At 44.7% G+C, this 20262-nt stretch overlaps 1 protein-coding gene across 1 annotated transcript in view; it reads right to left on the bottom strand.

Annotated features, from left to right (window-relative positions):
* LOC311244170 (immunoglobulin-like and fibronectin type III domain-containing protein 1) overlaps window positions 1-20262 on the bottom strand; it is a gene marked incomplete at both ends in the record, with an annotated part of 80343 nt that overhangs the window by 11865 nt on the left and 48216 nt on the right. Inside the window, 7 exons of the mRNA XM_084333577.1 lie at window positions 58-223; window positions 688-818; window positions 1533-1826; window positions 5124-5268; window positions 6059-6183; window positions 11821-11925; window positions 13519-13650. Of these exons, the coding sequence (XP_084189703.1) occupies window positions 58-223; window positions 688-818; window positions 1533-1826; window positions 5124-5268; window positions 6059-6183; window positions 11821-11925; window positions 13519-13650 (1098 nt within the window). The remainder of the gene's footprint in view (window positions 1-57; window positions 224-687; window positions 819-1532; window positions 1827-5123; window positions 5269-6058; window positions 6184-11820; window positions 11926-13518; window positions 13651-20262) is intronic.

Raw genomic sequence — 20262 nt, 5'->3', positions numbered from 1 at the left:
TAAGTCTAGTCTAGACTACAGCAGTGATTGAGGCCCGCGACTTCACGTTCAACCCACCTAGAGTACCAGCTTGGATGTCATCTGTCTCCATCATTTCACTGATGCCCTCTGCGGTCACCGCCTGGATCCGGTAGCAGTACTTCCTGCCGTGTTCCACGTCCTTGTCCTTGTAGATGGGATCGCCCGGGATCTCGCCGATCTTCTTCCACGTGTTACGTCCCACCTGAATGAATGAATGAATGAATGAATGAATGAATGAATGAATGAATGAATGAATGAATGAATGAAAACTTAATTTAACAGATTGCAGAATGGGTACAATACAGTACGGCTCAATACACACAATTGTTAAGGGGATGAAGACCAGAGAAAGACGTTTGTCTTGTTTACATCAGGGTCCCCCATTTTCAATTCATAGACACGACATAGATGACATCATGACATTTATGGCATAGGGACATACATGACATACAGGTATATAGTATTGTTACATTTGTGACATATACGATATGCAAATATACAGTACTGTTACCCAGAGATCCTAACAGAAAATATGTACATTAGGAGGGGGTGGGCGGGTGGGAGAAAATATATACATACGGTGGGGAGAGAATATATACATACGGTGGGGAGGAGATATATACATATGATGGGGAGGGGACTGTCTATTAGGAGGGGGTGGGGTACCTGCTGGCGCTCTAGGAAGTAGCTGGTGACCGGGGAGCCGCCGTCGTCCTTCGGGGCTCTCCATTTGAAGGTGATGCAGACGGCAGAGCTCTCTTCTAACTCCACAGGACCCATGGGTGGCGTGGGCTTGTCTGAACAAACAAAGAACAGGAAAACACTTAAAGGAACACGCCAAACTTTTGGGGAAATTTGCTTATTTGCCATCTACCCTGGAGTTAGACAAGCAGATACATACCCTTTTCTTCTCTGTGCATGCATTAGGCTTAGGGAACAGCCGCACCGTTAGCCTAGCTTAGCGTCATTCACTGGAAGTAGGTGTGCCAGTGTAGCCTAGTTCCCAACAGTCACGAAATACCCTCCAAATACAACTCCAAAACCGTCCCGTAAACATGTTGTGACCTGTGTATTTACCACGCGTGTGTTTGCTTAACCCTTTCACTGTGACAATACAGAAGGTTAACCCTTTCACTGCCACACAGCAAAGGGTTAACCCTTTCACAACCACACTACAGCAGGTTAACCCTTTCACTACCACACTACAGAAGGTTAACCCTTTCACTACCACACTACAGACGGTTAACCTTTTCACTACCACACTACAGAAGGTTAACCCTTTCACTGCCACACGACAAAGGTTAACCATCTGTAGTGTGGTAGTGAAAAGTTAACCTTCTGTAGTGTGGTAGTGAAAGGGTTAACTCCATATGTACACCCGGCGTGACTGTGAATGAGGGAAACCTCAGTTGCCGTTTCAAGTTTATAAATAAAGGTTTGAGATGGAATTTCCACATCAGACTCCCGTCACCGTTCCAGCCCTGTCGCCCCCCGTCGCCCTGTCCTCTCACCGAGAACAATCAGCTGGGTGAAGGCTTCGACGGTGCCGTGCTCGTTCTTCAGCTTGATCTTGATCTCCCCCGTGTCCTTCCGCTGACAGCGGCTGAGGAGCAGACGGCTGTGGCCCGTGGACTTCTCTATGGTGATGCTGCTGTCGTCGTAGAGCTCCCCTTCCTCCCGGTACCACTGGACCTTCACGGGCTGCAGGCCCACGTAGGGCACCTTGAAGATGCCGTGCTGCCCCACTTTGATGATCACCGGCTCCATGAACGCACTCAGGTCGTCCGCGTTGAACCTTGGGGGGTCTGCCATGGGACATAATATACATTTGATTAATTTCTTTTTTATCACATCGGGGGAACATTGAGATTGTATTCCGCTTGCTTTTATTCATGCATGGCATGTTTTTATATTCACCGCAGTGGAGGTAGTTGGAAATGGAAAAGGTTAGTGTTAGGGATGTGCATGACTGACCAAAATCATTTTCGAATAGTCTACTGTTCTAACAGGGGCCCCCAAAAGAGGCCATTTTAGTTTTCGTTTTTGAGGACTACATACTTCTTTTGCAAACCAAAATACTATACTTTATACTTATAGCACATGCATGCGCCTGCACTCTTTTGAACAATGACATTTGGAAGTTTATGATACAATAAAGATAATTCACTTTTAGTGCTAATGAAATAGAGTAACATAGGTCTGAACTTGAGTTGTATAAAAACGTGTTACTCACGTATTTCTGTAGTAATTGCAATATCCAGAAGTAATGATGTATATTATGCTATTTATAGCTCATAAAAACATGTGAAAAGGTCTGTGATGCCCTTAGTGAATACATAGTAGGTTGGCAGCTGTCCTCTTCGGTCCCAGAAGCTGCAGGGGGGTCAAGCCCTCGAGGCTCTACATTCTTACACCAACAGATGTCTGTGCTGATAATAGGAACTTTGTAATGATCATAGTCAGTTTATTAAGTAAGTTCTACTGTGTGCAAAAGGAAATTATTCATATTTCTAGTCTTTATACAATTAAGGGTTAATAGGTTGACAATTAAATATACTAGTAACCTGGATTAGATTAAGGTAACTTTGTTTCTCATAGAGTATGTGTGGGTGTTTACAGATGGTTTGAGAATGTGGTCACTCCTAGGTCAATTTACATATAGTAGGTGGTCAAAACAGCTAAAACAATGGGCTGGGCAGATCACATGCGCCTGTTATCTGCTGTGGAGTATCTTGTGACACTGAGTAGAGACAGCTGTAGGATGAGGATCTAAGATTCACTAATACAGTAACTCATACACTTTAAAATTAATGTTTATATCCTCAATGAACGGAATAATATGAAATATGCTGTGTTTATGACAAAGAATCACAGAAGTTTGCCATTTAACCTTTTCTGAACCAAACTGAACAATACTCAAAGTACTGAATAATAGCTGTTTAAAATAGATATAGATTTAAGCTAAAGGAAATGATTAGAATCTGTAGAAAAGGATTTAATGGTTAAAAAGACGGTGATTCTCCTCTGGTAAAGCTGTTTTGAGTCAATAATGATATCTTTGTGTTCATCTGGTTATCCCCGATTTAGAAATATACATATTGAATTGTAAAACAAAAGTATTAAGCTTATTTTAGACTAATTCTATTTCCCTGATTTGGAACAAAGGGGAGAGCGGTTGGTCACAAAGGACAACCCTCAATTTCAAATACCAACTGTGAAAGCCAGGGATTGGTGGAAAACGTCTAGGTGACGTCACACTGATGACATCATACAGAGGTTTCAAACTCATTGATAAAAGAGACTGATTGAGCGGGGAGGAGTCTCAGACTCGAAAACTCACTCAGACTCACACAGCCACGGAGAGACACCGACACGGATCACCATAGCATATTGACTTGACTTGACATAGCAACGAACCAAACAACAACCAATCCATCGATGGAGAGCTCCTGGCTCGAGCAGACAAAGAACTTTATGACTTAGCTAGAAGGATTCAATGCTGCTTTGAACATTCTCTTGATATGGACTCCTCTCAGCAGAAAACTCATGCCTGAGTTTGCTGAAAGCCAAACCTTTAGATTAGTTATGTGTTGTTTTTTATGCAATTAAATGCATTTATGTTGGATTTGAGCTCTGTCTCTGCCTACCATTTCCTTTCATTCCACCACCATCGAAGGCCGATTCTTCTCTTCTACCGGGTAATGCAGCAAGTAGACTATATACACAACAATGCAGAGTACGCTACTATTGAGATAGTATGACTATATCTCACAAGACAAACTGAATCATTGTTACCAAAGTAGTATATCCAAAGAATTGGTATGGCTGAAAAAACACCCTGGGTCCATAGCCTGACATGTCTTGTGTAGTACATGTCCAAATTTCATAAACATTTGTTCAGAAATGAGTGATTAGAAGCGGTTTTGGTAAAAAGTGATAAGAAAAAGCTCTGAAAACCATTTCCTCATTGACTTCAATGCTATTGACGGATAATTCTCTTCCTGTTTTGCCTCGTGACTTTTCAACTAGATCCCTGATTCGTGTATTCCCATGTGGGGTACCATTGGAAAGCCACACTCATTCGGTACAACCCTGTCAAATAATTCTTGAGATCGCCAAATGATTGACAGAGCTAGAGGCTTGGAAGTCGGGAGTGGTATTTGAAAAAATAGAAAGTCAGCCGTGTACTTCAGCGCATGCTGAACATATCGGCATGTAACTCGAGAACCGCTGAGTGGATTTTGTCGCCTGAAAGGGCAATCGACAGGAAACAATTAGGGCTCTATATTGTATTAGAAAATAATATGCACACCCGAGCCGTTAGATGTCGCAAAAGTGACGTGTTGCGCTGGTGGGCAAATCATCCTTAAAACAACCCGGGCCGGGTCGGTGCCAGTTAGGAGGTTTTAAGACTGAATATAACAAAATTTGAATATTGTTATTTACTGTTTCAGTTTAAATTCAGTTAAAATATTCAGTTTAATTTAAATTCAGTTATTTTTTATTTTATTTTATTTTTTTAAACTTTCTTTTTTAGTGTTTATCGCTTTTCTGGTCAAGCATGACCGACAGATACAGGGTGAAACGGGATATAGATCAGGGGAAGACATTCTGGTAAATGACGGCGGGTCCGGGAATCGAACTCGGAGTCCACCAGATCCGTGACGCAGCACGGTTTTCCCCGACGCAGAAATAGCGCCGAGATATGCGGTGAGCTACTGGAGCTCCTCCAGTTATTCTTTTTAATTGAATGGATCATTCAAATCAAAATTGCACATACAGCAAATAGGCACTTCAGATAATCCTTCAGAACGTTGATCGGCTCAGCTGACCATTCACCACCGTAGCCTATAATAACAGCATTGCATTGGCCTATCAACCGGTTTTAATAAACAAACAGAAACAGTAGCATGTGCATCTTTTAGACCAATTAGGCTATGAAAATTAGGCTGCCTCTAAATATAAAAATGTATTAAATAAGAATGGTTTGCTTCACTTAAGGAAATTAAATAACAAAAAAAGTATATATATATTTTTCGACTCTGACATGAAAATTGGCACGACTTAGTTGGTGTTATGTGAGACAGAATAGTACTTCAAACCTTTGACGTTGATCATGGCCTCGGTCTTACGCCCGTCTGCCTCGAAGCGGTATTTCCCAGAGTACTCTTCTGTGCAGCTGCTGATGACCAACTTATGTGTCGTTCCATCTTTGGTGATGACGAAATCATCATCGTCTGCTGTTATCTGACAGGAGAGGCACCACACTGATACATTATACATACTGTATTACATGATTCAACTCTGGAAGTATTATTACTCATAGCAGCAGGTAAATATACTATTATCCTCTCAGGTTGAATGTGTTACAAGGGCATACACATATTTAGAAGTGAAATAAATGGATGGATAGGTAGATAGATAGGTAGATAGATAGATACAGTATAATATAGATAGATACAGTAGATAGATACAGTATAATAGATAGATAGATACAGTAGATAGATAGTTAGATATAGATAGATACAGTAGATAGATAGTTAGATATATAGATAGATAGATAGATATATAGATAATAGATAGATAGAGAGATACAGTAGATATATAGATACAGTAGATCAATAGATAGATAGATGGATAGATAGATAGATAGATAGATAGATAGATAGATAGATAGATAGACAGATAGATAGATAGATAGATAGATAGATAGATAGATAGATAGATAGATAGATAGATAGATAGATAGATAGATAGATAGATAGATAGATAGATAGATAGATAGATAGAGTAGATAGATAGATAGACAGATAGATACAGTAGATAGATAGATAGATAGATAGATAGATAGAGTAGTAGATAGATAGATAGATAGATAGATAGATAGATAGAGTAGATATATATAGATAGATACCATAGATAGATATACAGTATAGATAGATAGATACCATAGATAGATAGATACAGTATAGATAGATACTGTAGATAGATAGATAGATAGATAGATAGATAGAAATGGTGAATATTTAAGACTAACCTTAATGCCGTCTCTGTACCAGACTCCCTCACATCCTTCACTGTTGACTTTACATTCGATCTCAGCAGGCTGACCGATGACGGCGGTGACATCTGACAACCCGCAGATGAACTGAACCCCTGGATCTGACAGACACAACAACCACAAGCCATTAGAGACTCGACAATGGTTCAACTGTTAACATTCTCTCCCACCTGCCTGACCACAGCCTGTTCTCCCCTGCTCTGCCACTCCCCCTGCCTTGTTCTCCCACTCTCCCTGTCTCTCTGGTTGTCTCCACCTCTCTCTCACGTTTACCCCGAGTAAAGGTGCTTTGAGTTCAGCTACCCCTGGCACTGTTCCAGAGGAGCTCCCTGCTCCTCATGTTGTTCCTGTGGAGGCCCCTGCTCCTGTGGAGCTCCCTGCTGCTCCTGTTGTTCCTGTGGAGCCCCCTGCTCCTGTCTCCGAAGAGGCCCCATCTCCTGTCCCGAAAGAGGCCCCTGCTCCTGTCCTCAAAGAGGCCCCTGCTCCTGTTGTCCCGGAAGAGGCCCCTGCTCCTGTCTCTGAAGAGGCCCCTGCTCCTGTCTCTGAAGAGGCCCCTGCTCCTGTCCTGGAAGAGGCCCCTGCTCCTGTCTCTGAAGAGGCCCCTGCTCCTGTCTCTGAAGAGGCCCCTGCTCCTGTCTCTGAAGAGGCCCCTGCTCCTGTCTCTGAAGAGGCCCCTGCTCCTGTCTCTGAAGAGGCCCCTGCTTCTGTCCCCGAAGAGGCCCCTGCTCCTGTCTCTGAAGAGGCCCCTGCTCCTGTCTCTGAAGAGGCCCCTGCTCCTGTCTCTGAAGAGGCCCCTGCTCCTGTCCCGTAAGAGGCCCCTGCTCCTGTCCCGGAAGAGGCCCCTGCTCCTGTCTCTGAAGAGGCCCCTGCTCCTGTCTCTGAAGAGGCCCCTGCTCCTGTCCTGGAAGAGGCCCCTGCTCCTGTCTCTGAAGAGGCCCCTGTTCCTGTCTCTGAAGAGGCCCCTGCTCCTGTCCTGGAAGAGGCCCCTGCTCCTGTCTCTGAAGAGGCCCCTGCTCCTGTCCTGGAAGAGGCCCCTGCTCCTGTCTCTGAAGAGGCCCCTGCTCCTGTCTCTGAAGAGGCCCCTGCTCCTGTGTCTGAAGAGGCCCCTGCTCCTGTCTCTGAAGAGGCCCCTGCTCCTGTCCCGGAAGAGGCCCCTGCTCCTGTCTCTGAAGAGGCCCCTGCTCCTGTCTCTGAAGAGGCCCCTGCTTCTGTCTCTGAAGAGGCCCCTGCTCCTGTCCCCGAAGAGGCCCCTGCTCCTGTCTCTGAAGAGGCCCCTGCTCCTGTCCTGGAAGAGGCCCCTGCTCCTGTCTCTGAAGAGGCCCCTGCTCCTGTCCTGGAAGAGGCCCCTGCTCCTGTCTCTGAAGAGGCCCCTGCTCCTGTCTCTGAAGAGGCCCCTGCTCCTGTCTCTGAAGAGCTCCCTGCTCCTGTCTCTGAAGAGGCCCCTGCTCCTGTCTCTGAAGAGGCCCCTGCTCCTGTCCTGGAAGAGGCCCCTGCTCCTGTCTCTGAAGAGGCCCCTGCTCCTGTCTCTGAAGAGGCCCCTGCTCCTGTCTCTGAAGAGGCCCCTGCTCCTGTCTCTGAAGAGGCCCCTGCTCCTGTCTCTGAAGAGGCCCCTGCTCCTGTCTCTGAAGAGGCCCCTGCTCCTGTCTCTGAAGAGGCCCCTGCTCCTGTCTCTGAAGAGGCCCCTGCTCCTGTCTCTGAAGAGGCCCCTGCTCCTGTCTCTGAAGAGGCCCCTGCTCCTGTCTCCGAAGAGGCCCCTGCTCCTGTCCTCAAAGAGGCCCCTGCTCCTGTCTCTGAAGAGGCCCCTGCTCCTGTCTCTGAAGAGGCCCCTGCTCCTGTCTCCGAAGAGGCCCCTGCTCCTGTCTCTGAAGAGGCCCCTGCTCCTGTCCCGGAAGAGGCCCCTGCTCCTGTCCTCAAAGAGGCCCCTGCTCCTGTCTCTGAAGAGGCCCCTGCTCCTGTCCTCAAAGAGGCCCCTGCTCCTGTCTCTGAAGAGGCCCCTGCTCCTGTCTCTGAAGAGGCCCCTGCTCCTGTCTCTGAAGAGGCCCCTGCTCCTGTCTCTGAAGAGGCCCCTGCTCCTGTCCTGGAAGAGGCCCCTGTTCCTGTCCTGGAAGAGGCCCCTGCTCCTGTCTCTGAAGAGGCCCCTGCTCCTGTCTCTGAAGAGGCCCCTGTTCCTGTCCTGGAAGAGGCCCCTGCTCCTGTCCTGGAAGAGGCCCCTGCTCCTGTCCTGGAAGAGGCCCCTGCTCCTGTCTCTGAAGAGGCCCCTGCTCCTGTCTCTGAAGAGGCCCCTGTTCCTGTCCTGGAAGAGGCCCCTGCTCCTGTCTCTGAAGAGGCCCCTGCTCCTGTCTCTGGAAGAGGCACCTGTTCCTGTCCTGGAAGAGGCACCTGCTCCTGTCTCTGGAAGAGGCCCCTGCTCCTGTCTCTGAAGAGGCCCCTGCTCCTGTCTCTGAAGAGGCCCCTGCTCCTGTCTCTGAAGAGGCCCCTGCTCCTGTCTCTGAGAACCCCCCTGCTCCTGTCTCTGGAAGAGGCACCTGTTCCTGTCCTGGAAGAGGCCCCTGCTCCTGTCTCTGAAGAGGCCCCTGCTCCTGTCTCTGAAGAGGCCCCTGCTCCTGTCTCTGAAGAGGCCCCTGCTCCTGTCTCTGAGAACCCCCCTGCTCCTGTCTCTGAAGAGGCCCCTGTTCCTGTCTCTGAAGAGGCCCCTGCTCCTGTCTCTGAAGAGGCCCCTGCTCCTGTCTCTGAAGAGGCCCCTGCTCCTGTCTCTGAAGAGGCCCCTGCTCCTGTCTCTGAAGAGGCCCCTGCTCCTGTCTCTGAAGAGGCCCCTGCTCCTGTCTCTGAAGAGGCCCCTGCTCCTGTCCTGGAAGAGGCCCCTGCTCCTGTCTCTGAAGAGGCCCCTGCTCCTGTCTCTGAAGAGGCCCCTGCTCCTGTCTCTGAAGAGGCCCCTGCTCCTGTCTCTGAAGAGGCCCCTGCTCCTGTCTCTGAAGAGGCCCCTGCTCCTGTCTCTGAAGAGGCCCCTGCTCCTGTCTCTGAAGAGGCCCCTGCTCCTGTCTCTGAAGAGGCCCCTGCTCCTGTCTCTGAAGAGGCCCCTGTTCCTGTCCTGGAAGAGGCCCCTGCTCCTGTCTCTGAGAACCCCCCTGCTCCTGTCTCTGAAGAGGCCCCTGCTCCTGTCTCTGAGAACCCCCCTGCTCCTTCCCTTGCTCCAGGTTTATGTCCCTGTCTTGTTTCCATAGTTGTAGTTCCCTGTTCTGTTTCCTGTAGTGCCTTTGTTGTCTGTCTCCCTCCCAGTTGTCAATCTACCCATTACAGTTCCCTCTCCCCTGTCCTCTATGCTTGTCCATGGTTTGCTGTTCCATGTTTCATGTAGGTTATCTAAATGACTAAATGCAATGTAATGTAGGTTAGCTGTAGGCAGCTCTAGGGCCTCAAGCTTTGATTATTAGTTTATATTCTCTGTGTGTTCTTTGTTCATCCGTAGTTTATGCTGTATCGTTTTTGTCATACCTCTAGTACACCTGTTGTACTGTGAAAATGCAGTGTATTTATTTAGTTTTTTTTTTGGACCTGTTGCATTTCTTTTTCATATTAAAACACCCTTGGAACCTTCACTCGCCTCCTTCATCCAGCCTGTGGATTCTACCGACACACCCGACATTGTAACACGAACTTCGGAGTGACTTGACGAAATCTTTTTAAAATCTTACGAGATGGCATCTTCTTTTGATGTTCATATAATCATATTATTATCATTTAAGTTTGAAGATATTTTGATTCTAATATCTCTTGCTTGTTTTTCCACCTCATCCCTCTTGTCCTCCACTTTTGATCTTCCGCTCTAGTATTTACCTCCTACCAGCATTCCTGGAACATTCTTCCATATCGCTGTTTCTCTTATCAATACCGGTCAGTTTATGACGAGATACGTCTTCTTTTGTGCCCTCTATTTATTGGATTCTTGTTATGGATTCATGGAGTTATTCAGATCTTCTGTGACGGACACATTTTTCCACATCTACTTCTCATGTTTTTGTCCTTCTTAGGTACCATCACTCGACTGCACTGGCAGCAAATGTTTTCTTTAGGCAAATAGATACATGTGTCCAAGCTTACGAGGCTTGTAATCTTCTCATCTTCATTTTATATTCAAGAGCCGCGGTCGAATACATTTATTCACAATTCCTCTGCATTCATTTGACACAGCAGAGTTGCACTAGTGTTGTAGTTGAATTACAACAACCCCAATGACAATCCCAACACCGCTTGGGAATGAATGACAGTGAATGGGACAGTGGTTCATTCATGAGTATGGTGAAATAATGATGATGGTGATGATGACGGCAATGATGATGATGGTGATGACAATGATGATGATGGCGATGATGATGATGACTTTGATTAGTTTGCTATTGTGGTTTTGCTATGATTAATTTGAAGAAGAATTGAAGGCTCTTCAATTCAAATGTAAAATCAGTCCTTCTCTACGGTTCATAGACTTGGAGAAGGATTGCAAAAGAACATTGCAGAAGATACAGACCTTTATAAACAGCTGTCTGAAACGCATCTTTGGGATCAGGTGACCAAACAAAATCAAGAATGAGGAACTATGGCTGAGATGAAGACAGGGACCAGTAGAGAAGCAGATCCTGAGACGAAAGTGGGGATGGAATAGGCCACACTTTGAGGAAACCGGCAACCAGTACTACACGCCAGGCCCTGACTTGGAATCCCCAGGGGAAGCGGAAGAGAGGGCGGCCTAAGAACACCTGGAGGCGGGACACTGAGGCGGAGCTCAAGAGACAAGGAACTACAGTACCTGGGGGAGGCAGAAAGGACAGCCCAAAGCCGTGTTGGATGGAGAATAGTCGTAGATGGCCTATGCTCCATTGGGAGTGATGGGCCTAAGTAAGTAAGTAAGTATGATTAATTTACAAGAGGTTGTCGGTATGTTATATATGTAACGGTTGTGACAACGTCACCTCAAACTTCGATGCCCGAGGGAGTTTCGAACACGGGTCTCCCGTGCCGTGTGCAACAGCAGACTGCTATACCAAGAAGTGAACTCACGCTTTGTAACGTGTCTATGTGTCTTTTGAGGATGAGAGTGAGTTTAACCCATAGCACCGCTACTCACCCCAGCCCTTCGTGACTGCGCTTCACGTTACCATCCGTTACATATACAGTACCCCAGCCCCCTTTCCCCCTGAGGAGTCAGCCTGGCAATAACTGTTGACATTAGTGCACTAGTGCTATTGCTTCTCTTCTGTATTGATCATCAGAAGTTATGCCAAATACCAAATAGGTTGAATGGCAGCGCACATGAAGCACTACGGTCAAACACGGAGCAATGCTTCTTATTGTCAGTAGCGTACAAAAGACATACGACACCAACTGAAAATATACACACACAGGGGCAGCAGGGGTGGCCTAAAGGTTAGAGAAGCGGGTTTGTGACAAGAAGGTCGCCGGTTCGATCCCCCGGACCGGCAGGAAAAATCTGGGCTGGGGGAAGTGAATGAACCAACTGAAAATACACACACAGCAGTAGTTTACTATAACAACAGAGTGTTACAGAACTGGTTAGACAGGTTTCATACGGTAGCTGTTTCTATATTGCAAAAGCTGCCTGGCCATGTTGCGTGTTCCGCCGCAGGAGAGGAAGCTCAGTGTGGCATTAAGCATGTTATAAATTGTTATATACTGTAGCTGGCCCCTTCCATGCAGCCAAGGTGCTGTGTGTTGTTCCTTCTTACCGATCACTGTATCTTCTATCAGAGGGCCTTGCCGTGTGCGCCGTGACTTTGAGCGCACAGCACGTCCAGAGGCGTCTTCAAGCTCTTCATCGTTATCACTCTGGCCTTTTGGATCAAAAATTAAAATAATTGAACCTGAAACTTTACTCAAAATAACTTTAAAAGAATGACAAGATTATAAATCAAACAAGACATCCAGCCCCCCGGGGTCTGTGCGGGGAGGTGAAATGAAAGAAAGCACAAGTCATGATAACATTTTCATATGTGGGGTTGATTGAAACAAAGAGACAAACAGACAAAGACACAAATAAACAAACAAGAAAAACGACCAAGATTGTGAGCGAACATGGATGACAACATGAAATGAAAGAAAGCACAAGTCATGACAACATTTTTATATGTTGCATGATTCAAACAAACAAACAAACAAACAAACAAACAAACAAACAAACAAACAAACAAACAAACAAGAAAAACAACCAAGACTGTGGTACATGGATGGTGGGCAGAATATCTTACCCATGAGCCACAATCAGCACTATTGACCAGTTGCATAAACAAGGCACACAGTCTGGGAAGTGCCAGACACAAGACACAAGGAAACCACATGTTTAGTAACAGACCATCTTGTCTTTCACACAGAAAGACAAAGTCAGAAGCTTTCAGAAGTTTCAGAAGCCTCTTTTGTTTGAATATGTCTCGTGATGTCATCAATCACCATTGCAATCCCTATTGTTATCTTTTTATTTCCCTACTTAATTTCACCCATCTGTAATTGACACAACACAGAGATTCAGTATCCTCCAATGACATCTCTGGGGGACATATTCAAACTCATTAACTGGCGCTCATTAACTGGCGATAACTGGCAAACTGGATACATTTGGACAAAACAAAGGCTGCAGCCATCACAACAAAACACTGGCTAACTGCACAAATACAAACACAAATACAAACACAAATACAAACACACATACATACAAAGACAAATACAGTACAAAGACAAATACAAACACACATAAACACAAATACAAAGACAAACACAAATACAACTACAAATACAAACACAAGGATGTTTAAATAAAAAAACAAATAAACAGTGATGCCCAACACACAATACAAAATACATTTGGACAAGCACAAGGACAAGTACAGACACATGGGTTTGTGTAGTTCTCTGTCTTCCAACATGGCTGCCTGTCACACGGACATCAGAGAAAGAGAAGACACTACACACTTTGTACACAGCCTCCATTAAAATACCATCACTTTTTCACAGTAACTTTGGTTTAATTACAAATCAACATTTCAGCAGATATGACAGATGACATGAACTGTGAGAATTTGGACCAACGCATTGGATATAACAGAACAAACAACAAACAGGAACAAACAAAGAAGAACAAAGACAACTCGGATAAAGAAGCACAATCATAGCTTACACACTTGTCCATCACGTAGAAATGGACGAGTCACGGAAATTGAGACTTCCTTTTACAGCAAACCACATTTACCACATGCAGTCAATGCGCTGGGACGTGACAACACGTTCACAGCTAACAATCTTATCCAATCGCACAAAAAGGGACAATTCGCAGGAAGCAAGGAATTGGGTCTTTCTTCCCATACAGTATATCTCAAAGAGATATGACTTACAAGCCTCTCCACCATGCAGTCGATACACTGTGTGTCTCTTACCAGTCGCTCCACCTTGGCCCTGTGATGAGAGCCTTTTATGTTTGGTGGACCCAGCACCAGCAGGGTACCCATTCTCATCATCATCATCATCATCATCATCATCATCATCACAACCACTTAGTTTATTCGGATCTGCAGTTTGACCACAACATCAAAAACAATCAAAACAGACAACATGAACTGTGACAAATTGGACCAAGAAATTGGATGGAACAGAACAAAACAAGAACAAACAAACAAAGAAGGAGAAAGAATCATAATCACAGCTTACAGACTTGTCCATCTCACACAGCTAATGGACAAGTCACTGGAACTGGGACTGTTCCAGATTAACACATCCAGGTACAGTCAATAGACCGCATGACTCTTACCGATCACCTCGCTTCGCATCTCTCGACCTTTCTTTGGGCGCCTTGGACGGTTTCCAGACAGAGTACTTCCTCCGTTTTCATAACCAGAACCACTTAGTTCATTTGGATCTGCAGTTTGGCCACAGGAGTAAAATAGTCCTGTCTGTTGTTAGAGCTGACGACACACACAACACAAACCCTAGACAACACAAACTTGCAGCAGAGTAAGAGATGAATAGTAGATCTATGGTTTCTCTCCTCCACATTGCCTGTGGTGCATTTTTTCCTATTGCTACTGTAGGTTTTAGTGAGTTTTTCCATACCTTCGCGTAGGGTATGTCTGGGAATGTTGCATTTATTTAAAAAATGCTGGACTTTATGGTGTTTTTGTTTTGTTCTTGACTTATTGTGATGTTTCTTCTTGACTTGTTTAAAGAAAGACGTGTCCGGCCCATGGGGACATTAACGTGTGTTGTCGGGCCTTACAAATACATTTGATTTGATTTGGTTAGATGACATGCTAGTCACATAAGAGGTTAATTAAACATAGACCAAGACCAGCGGAGAAACACGTATAGCTTGCATCCTTGTTCATCACAAGGAAAGGGACACTGTACACATATATTGGGACTCTTCCAAAGCAAGTAATGCTGCTTCTGCAAATGCAAACGGGTCTGAAGCAGTGACAGGCGGCCACATTTACTTTGCGCAGCCGCTTCCATTGTCGTCTTTTACCGATATCTTTGCCTCTTGTTCGCTGGCCTTGCTTTGTGCGTCTTGAACTTCCTGTAGAGTCTCCGTTCCCATCCGAACCAATTGGTTAATTTGGATCTGTAAGTATGGCCATGACATTGTCTTGACTGAACTTGACACAGTTACTTTTCAGTTGGTTATAAGAGGAGATACCACTCAATATATGATCTATCAATCGTAGATCATACTGTAGGTCATAGTTATTCTTTATGGTCTTAGGACAGTCCAATACATTTTTTGGGAACATGATCATCTCTCCAAAAAAAATTATCATTCTTTCCAAAAGCAAAGAGGCCTAACTAACTAGCTAAGTGTGGCTAACGCAAATTGCGCAAATACTGTACCAGCGAGGCTAACTGCCTAATAAAATGGGCACAGAGTGAAGGAAATCGATGATTTGCATTTGGTTTATAACCTATATAGATATGAGTTTTAAGAGGATAATATCATCATCATCATCATCATCATCATCATCATCATCACCATCATTATCATGGATGTGTGTCTCCAGCCAAAACTGTGCAGACAGAGGGCCGTTATCAGCTGGGTGGAACAGAGAGAACTAGGGGGGATAATATCAACAATTGAGCGGTTGCTATAGTGATCTGGGTCAAATAGCTGTGGTCAAAGACAGCACGTCACACGTCACATAGTAACGAGGAGAGCGGGCCCTCGTTGCTATGGCGAAGATAATATAACAGGAGTTTTCTTCCGGGTAAGGGGAGACTGAAACGAACCACACCGAAGAGCGCACGCGTTGATCAGAGAAGTCCATCCCTCTCCACCCTCGCTGGGTGGGGGAGGGGAGTGACACATCATCACTAGCTTCGGCTAGCAGATATGGTTGTTGGCCACCAAGCGGGGTAACAGGAGATAATTAGAATAATGAATTTAGTGTTCCATCAAAGACTTTTCAAGGACAATACGAAATGGGTAACATCTGAGGCTTTTGTTTATGTAATAAACAACGTGTTCCAAGAAAGGCAACATGTCTGACGGTGTGAATTATTATGATTACGGATTGCATTAAAGGGGAATGACCACGATGTACAGCCAGTATGAGAAGACGTCGGAGAAAATAAACACAACGCAGAACTACACAAGCCAACAGATGAAGAGGTGATACTGGCTGATTGATCGAAATCTAATAAGAGGCACTGAAAGAGGATTTCACTCGTCTAATGAACACACTAGACAAATATCAAGGACAAGAGGCCTCCAGTCGACTCCTTCAGACATTAATCACCCCCCACAGCCCAAATGGAATGATCCCAAAAAAATATATATATAATAATATATTAAAAAATATATATATTATTCGGGGGGTAGTCGACTACCAGTCAATTATCTGCACATTTTGGCCAATCAAAGTCGACTATACAAATCCGACTATACAAGTCGGGGACATGCCTAAACTGTACACAGTGGCTGTTCGGGTTGGTCAAGAGTTGGTTTTGAGTCTACGTGTCGGCTCGTAAGATGGCACGTGCCACCGACGACATGCCACATGTACTCCTCCATGCAGCCTTGTCTCTGTTGGCCTTGAAGGTTCTGCAGACCCGGCAGGTTCCACCGTTTCCACCATCAGAACCACTTGGTTCACTTGGATCTGCAGTATGGGCCATACGGGTAAAACAGTCCTGAGTCCATGTTCGTCACACAGACCACACGACAACAGACACCGTGAACTGAACATGATACAAGGGAAAACTAGGCGGAAAACATAATCATATCGATGCTGTCCATCACACATCAATGGACAAATCACAGACATTGTGACCATTCCAGAGCAAGGAATGTGGGTCATTGTGCTTTTTCTGCAAACACAATATATCTGAAACAGTGACTTTCCTTGATAGCCGACTACATTTCCGTCACAGTCTATGCACTCTGGATCTCTTGCCAATAACTTCACCTTGTGTCTGACTGTCGGCCTTGCTGTGTGAGTTTGGCAGACAACAGAGACACCAGAGTCAGAACCACATGGTTAATTTGGATCTGTAACATGGCCATAAAATCCACACAGTCCTGACTGAACTCTTCACAATGGCTTCTCAGTTGGTTAAGTTCTGAGTCAATGTTTCAGCCACTAGACTGTGGAATATGGCAGGCAACTTTAACTCTAACAAAAGGATGATAGATGACACACTATTATTCATAATGGAAATTAATTCAACTAAGACTAAGGAAGGATAGAAACACAACCGTAGCTTACAGTAGTACATTGCTTAACAATGGACAAGTCACAGAAATTGGGACTGTACCAGGGCAAGTAATGGCTTTGTACTGTATATGCTTGTCTTCTACAAGTACAATATATGTGAAACAGCTATGTCCCTTGTTGACAGCCAACCACTTTTACTCCATGCAGCCAATACACTGCTCGTCTCTTACCAATAGAGACATTGTGAAACATCAGAATCACTTAGTTAATTAGGATCCGTTGCCGACTGTTGCTAGAGTTTATATTGTTTCTATCACAGACAACACGGCAACACACAATATGGACTCTAACAACAGCATAATATATGACATATTAGTCATATATGGAAGTCAATTAAACAATGATTAGGAGGACTGGGGAAAGAAACACAACCATAGCTTACGATCTTGTCCATTGCACACCAATGGACAAATCAAAGAAATTGGGACTGTTCCAGATCAAGGAATGGAATTGTCTGCAAGTGCAATAATTTCTGAAACAGTGACTTTCCTTGACAGCCAACTGCATTTACTCCATGCAAGATGCAACCAATGCACTGCTTGACTCTTACCAAAGCCTTGTGTCCGTTGGCCCTGCTTTGTGCGTCTCGGACACTTTGCAGACCCAGCGGGGATCCCAATCCCATCAGCAGAACCACTTAGCTCATTTGAATCTGTGGCCATAAAATCACAAGGGTCCTGACCCAACTTTTCGCGATGGCTTTTCATTTTGTGAAATTCTGGCTCAACATTTCAGCTATTAAGACCGTGTATGAAATACAAATCATCCCACAAGACAGTAAGGGTATCACAGACAACTTGGACGGGAACCACAAAGGACAGCATGTCACAAAACGGACATAGCTTTAGGGACTGTAGTTGAAACAATCATAGCCATTTTCATGGTAGGGGATAACAACACACACGGAACAAACCCACAACAGGACAATACGTGACAAAATAGTCATGTGTGGATGTTAGTCGAACAAAGACCAAGGAAGTAAAAATGACAAAACACATTTATAACAGACGATCTTGCGCCGTCACATAGAAATGGGCAAGTGACAGAAATAGGGGTCGTTGAAGAGTTGGGGAAATAGTCATGTGTGGATGTTAGTTGAACAGAGACTTAGGGAAGTTAAACAAAGAAATGGATATAAGGAATGGACAAGTGACAGAAATATAGCGCATGTTGAAGAGGTTGGGTTCTCCTGCTTCTTCTGTCAGTATCTGAAACAGACATGTCGACTTTCCGTTCTTGTCTCTTACCGATCACTTCACTGTGTTTCCCACGGCTTTGCTTTGTGCGCCTTGAACGTTTGGCAGGCCCGGCGGATTCCCCATTTCCATCAGGATCACTTAGTTCATTTGAATCTGTATGACCATACAAATAGAAGAGTCTGACTGTTGCTAGAGTTTATATTGTCTGTGTATCACAGACGACATGACAACACACAACATAAACTCTAACAAAACAGCATAAGAGATGACATGATAGCCATACTCTATGGAAGTGAATTGAAAAAAGACGAGGGACGATTGGAGAAAGGAACACGACAATAGATTACAATATTGTCCATTGCACATCAATGGACAAATCAAAGAAATTGGGACTGTTCCAGATCAAGGAATGAGTCTTTATATTCCTCTGCAAGTACAATAATATCTGAAACAGTGACTTTCCTTGACAGCCAACTGCATTTACTCCATGCAGCCAGAACACTGCTTGACTCTTACCAAAGCCTTGTGTCCGTTGGCCCTGCTTTGTGCGTCTCGGACGCTTTGCAGACCCAGCGGGGTCCCCATTCCCATCATCAGAACCACTTAGCTCATTTGGATCTGTGGCCATAAAATCACAAGTGTCCTGACTGAACCTCATTCGGTTAAGTTCTGGGTTGACATTTCAGCTATTTAGATGAAGTATCATCACAGACCGCATGAACAGCATGGAATTCAATTTGTCCCGCAAGAAGAAGACATTTTAAAGGTATCACAGACAACTTGGACAGGAACAAAGGACAGCATGTCACAAAATGGACATACAGTACATTACAGTACAGACTAAGGAAATTAACCAAAGAATGGATTTATAACAGACAATCTTGTCCATCACACAGGAATGGACAAGTGACAGGAATAGCGCCCATTGAAGAGTTTTCCGGTCTCTTCTGCCAGTATGTTTCCGATGGCCTTGCTCTGTGCGCCCTGAACGCTTCGAGCAAGATTCCTGAGTCCCATCATCAGAACCACTTAGTTCATTTGTGTCTGTAGCATGGCCATGAGATCAAAACAGTCCTACCTGAATGGTTCATGGCCGCTTCTCAGTTGGTTAAGTACTGAGCCAACGTCTGAGTCACTAGACTGTATGAGCTCAGTGTCACAGAAAACATGAACTCTAACAACGTGATAATAGGATACAAATGGTCACATGTGGATGTTATTGGAAAAAAGACTAAGGAAAGCCAGGGATAGAAAGACAATCGTAGTTTGCAATATTGTCCATCACCTGGGAATGAATGCATCTCAGAAATTGGGACTGTCCCGGGGCTAGAAACGGGCATATGCTTCTCCTCGGAGTAGAATACGTCTGAGCCAACCACATTCACTTCATGCAGCCAATGCACTCCTTACCAAAATCTTCATCTTGTTTCCATTGGACTTGCTTTGTGTGCCTTGAGCACTTGGCCGACCCAGTAGGTTCACCATTTCCATCTGAATGACTTAGGGCCTAACAAAAATAATAGTTGGTTTCAGGTTGGTTGTCAGTTTGGCCATGGGTAGGTAGGGAATTTTTTATTTTTTTTTTTTTTTTAATTCTTTCCCACGGCGACTATGGATAGGGAATTTCTTTATTTAATTAACCCTTTCACTGCCACACGACAGAAGGTTAGCCCTTTACTATCACACAACCGACGGCGATGCTCCATCATTAGCATCATTAGCTCCGCGGATGCGGAGCTAATGATGCTAATGATGGAGCATCGCCGTCGGTTGTGTGATAGTAAAGGGCTAACCTTCTGTATTGTCACAGTGAAAGGGTTAACCGGCTGTCGTGTGGCAGTGAAAGGGTTAAAATGTTCACAACAACATGGATGCATGTACTCTGCCAGCATGTTTAATATCCATAATACTAAATGTTTGACTAAGATTTCTATGAAACTTTATTCTAAAAAAAAAAAAAAAAAAAAAAAACTGATTTTTTTTTTTTTAATATATACTTTTTTTTTTAAAACTCATAAAATATATTGGGTCGCACCTAAATCGGCAGGGTCGGTCGGCAACCTGAAACCAACCATTATTTTTGTTAGGCCTTAGTTCATTTGAATCTGTATGACCATACAAATAGAAGAGCCCTGACTGTTGCTAGAGTGTATGTCTGTATCACAGACGACATGACAAACACACAACATACACTCTAACAAACAGCATAAGAGATGAC

Source organism: Notolepis coatsorum (assembly GCF_963971535.1).
Source record: "Notolepis coatsorum genome assembly, chromosome: 17".
Lineage (NCBI taxonomy): Eukaryota > Metazoa > Chordata > Actinopteri > Aulopiformes > Paralepididae > Notolepis > Notolepis coatsorum.
The sequence above is the reverse complement of the archived record's forward strand: the minus strand, read 5'-3'. Positions and strand labels throughout refer to the sequence as shown.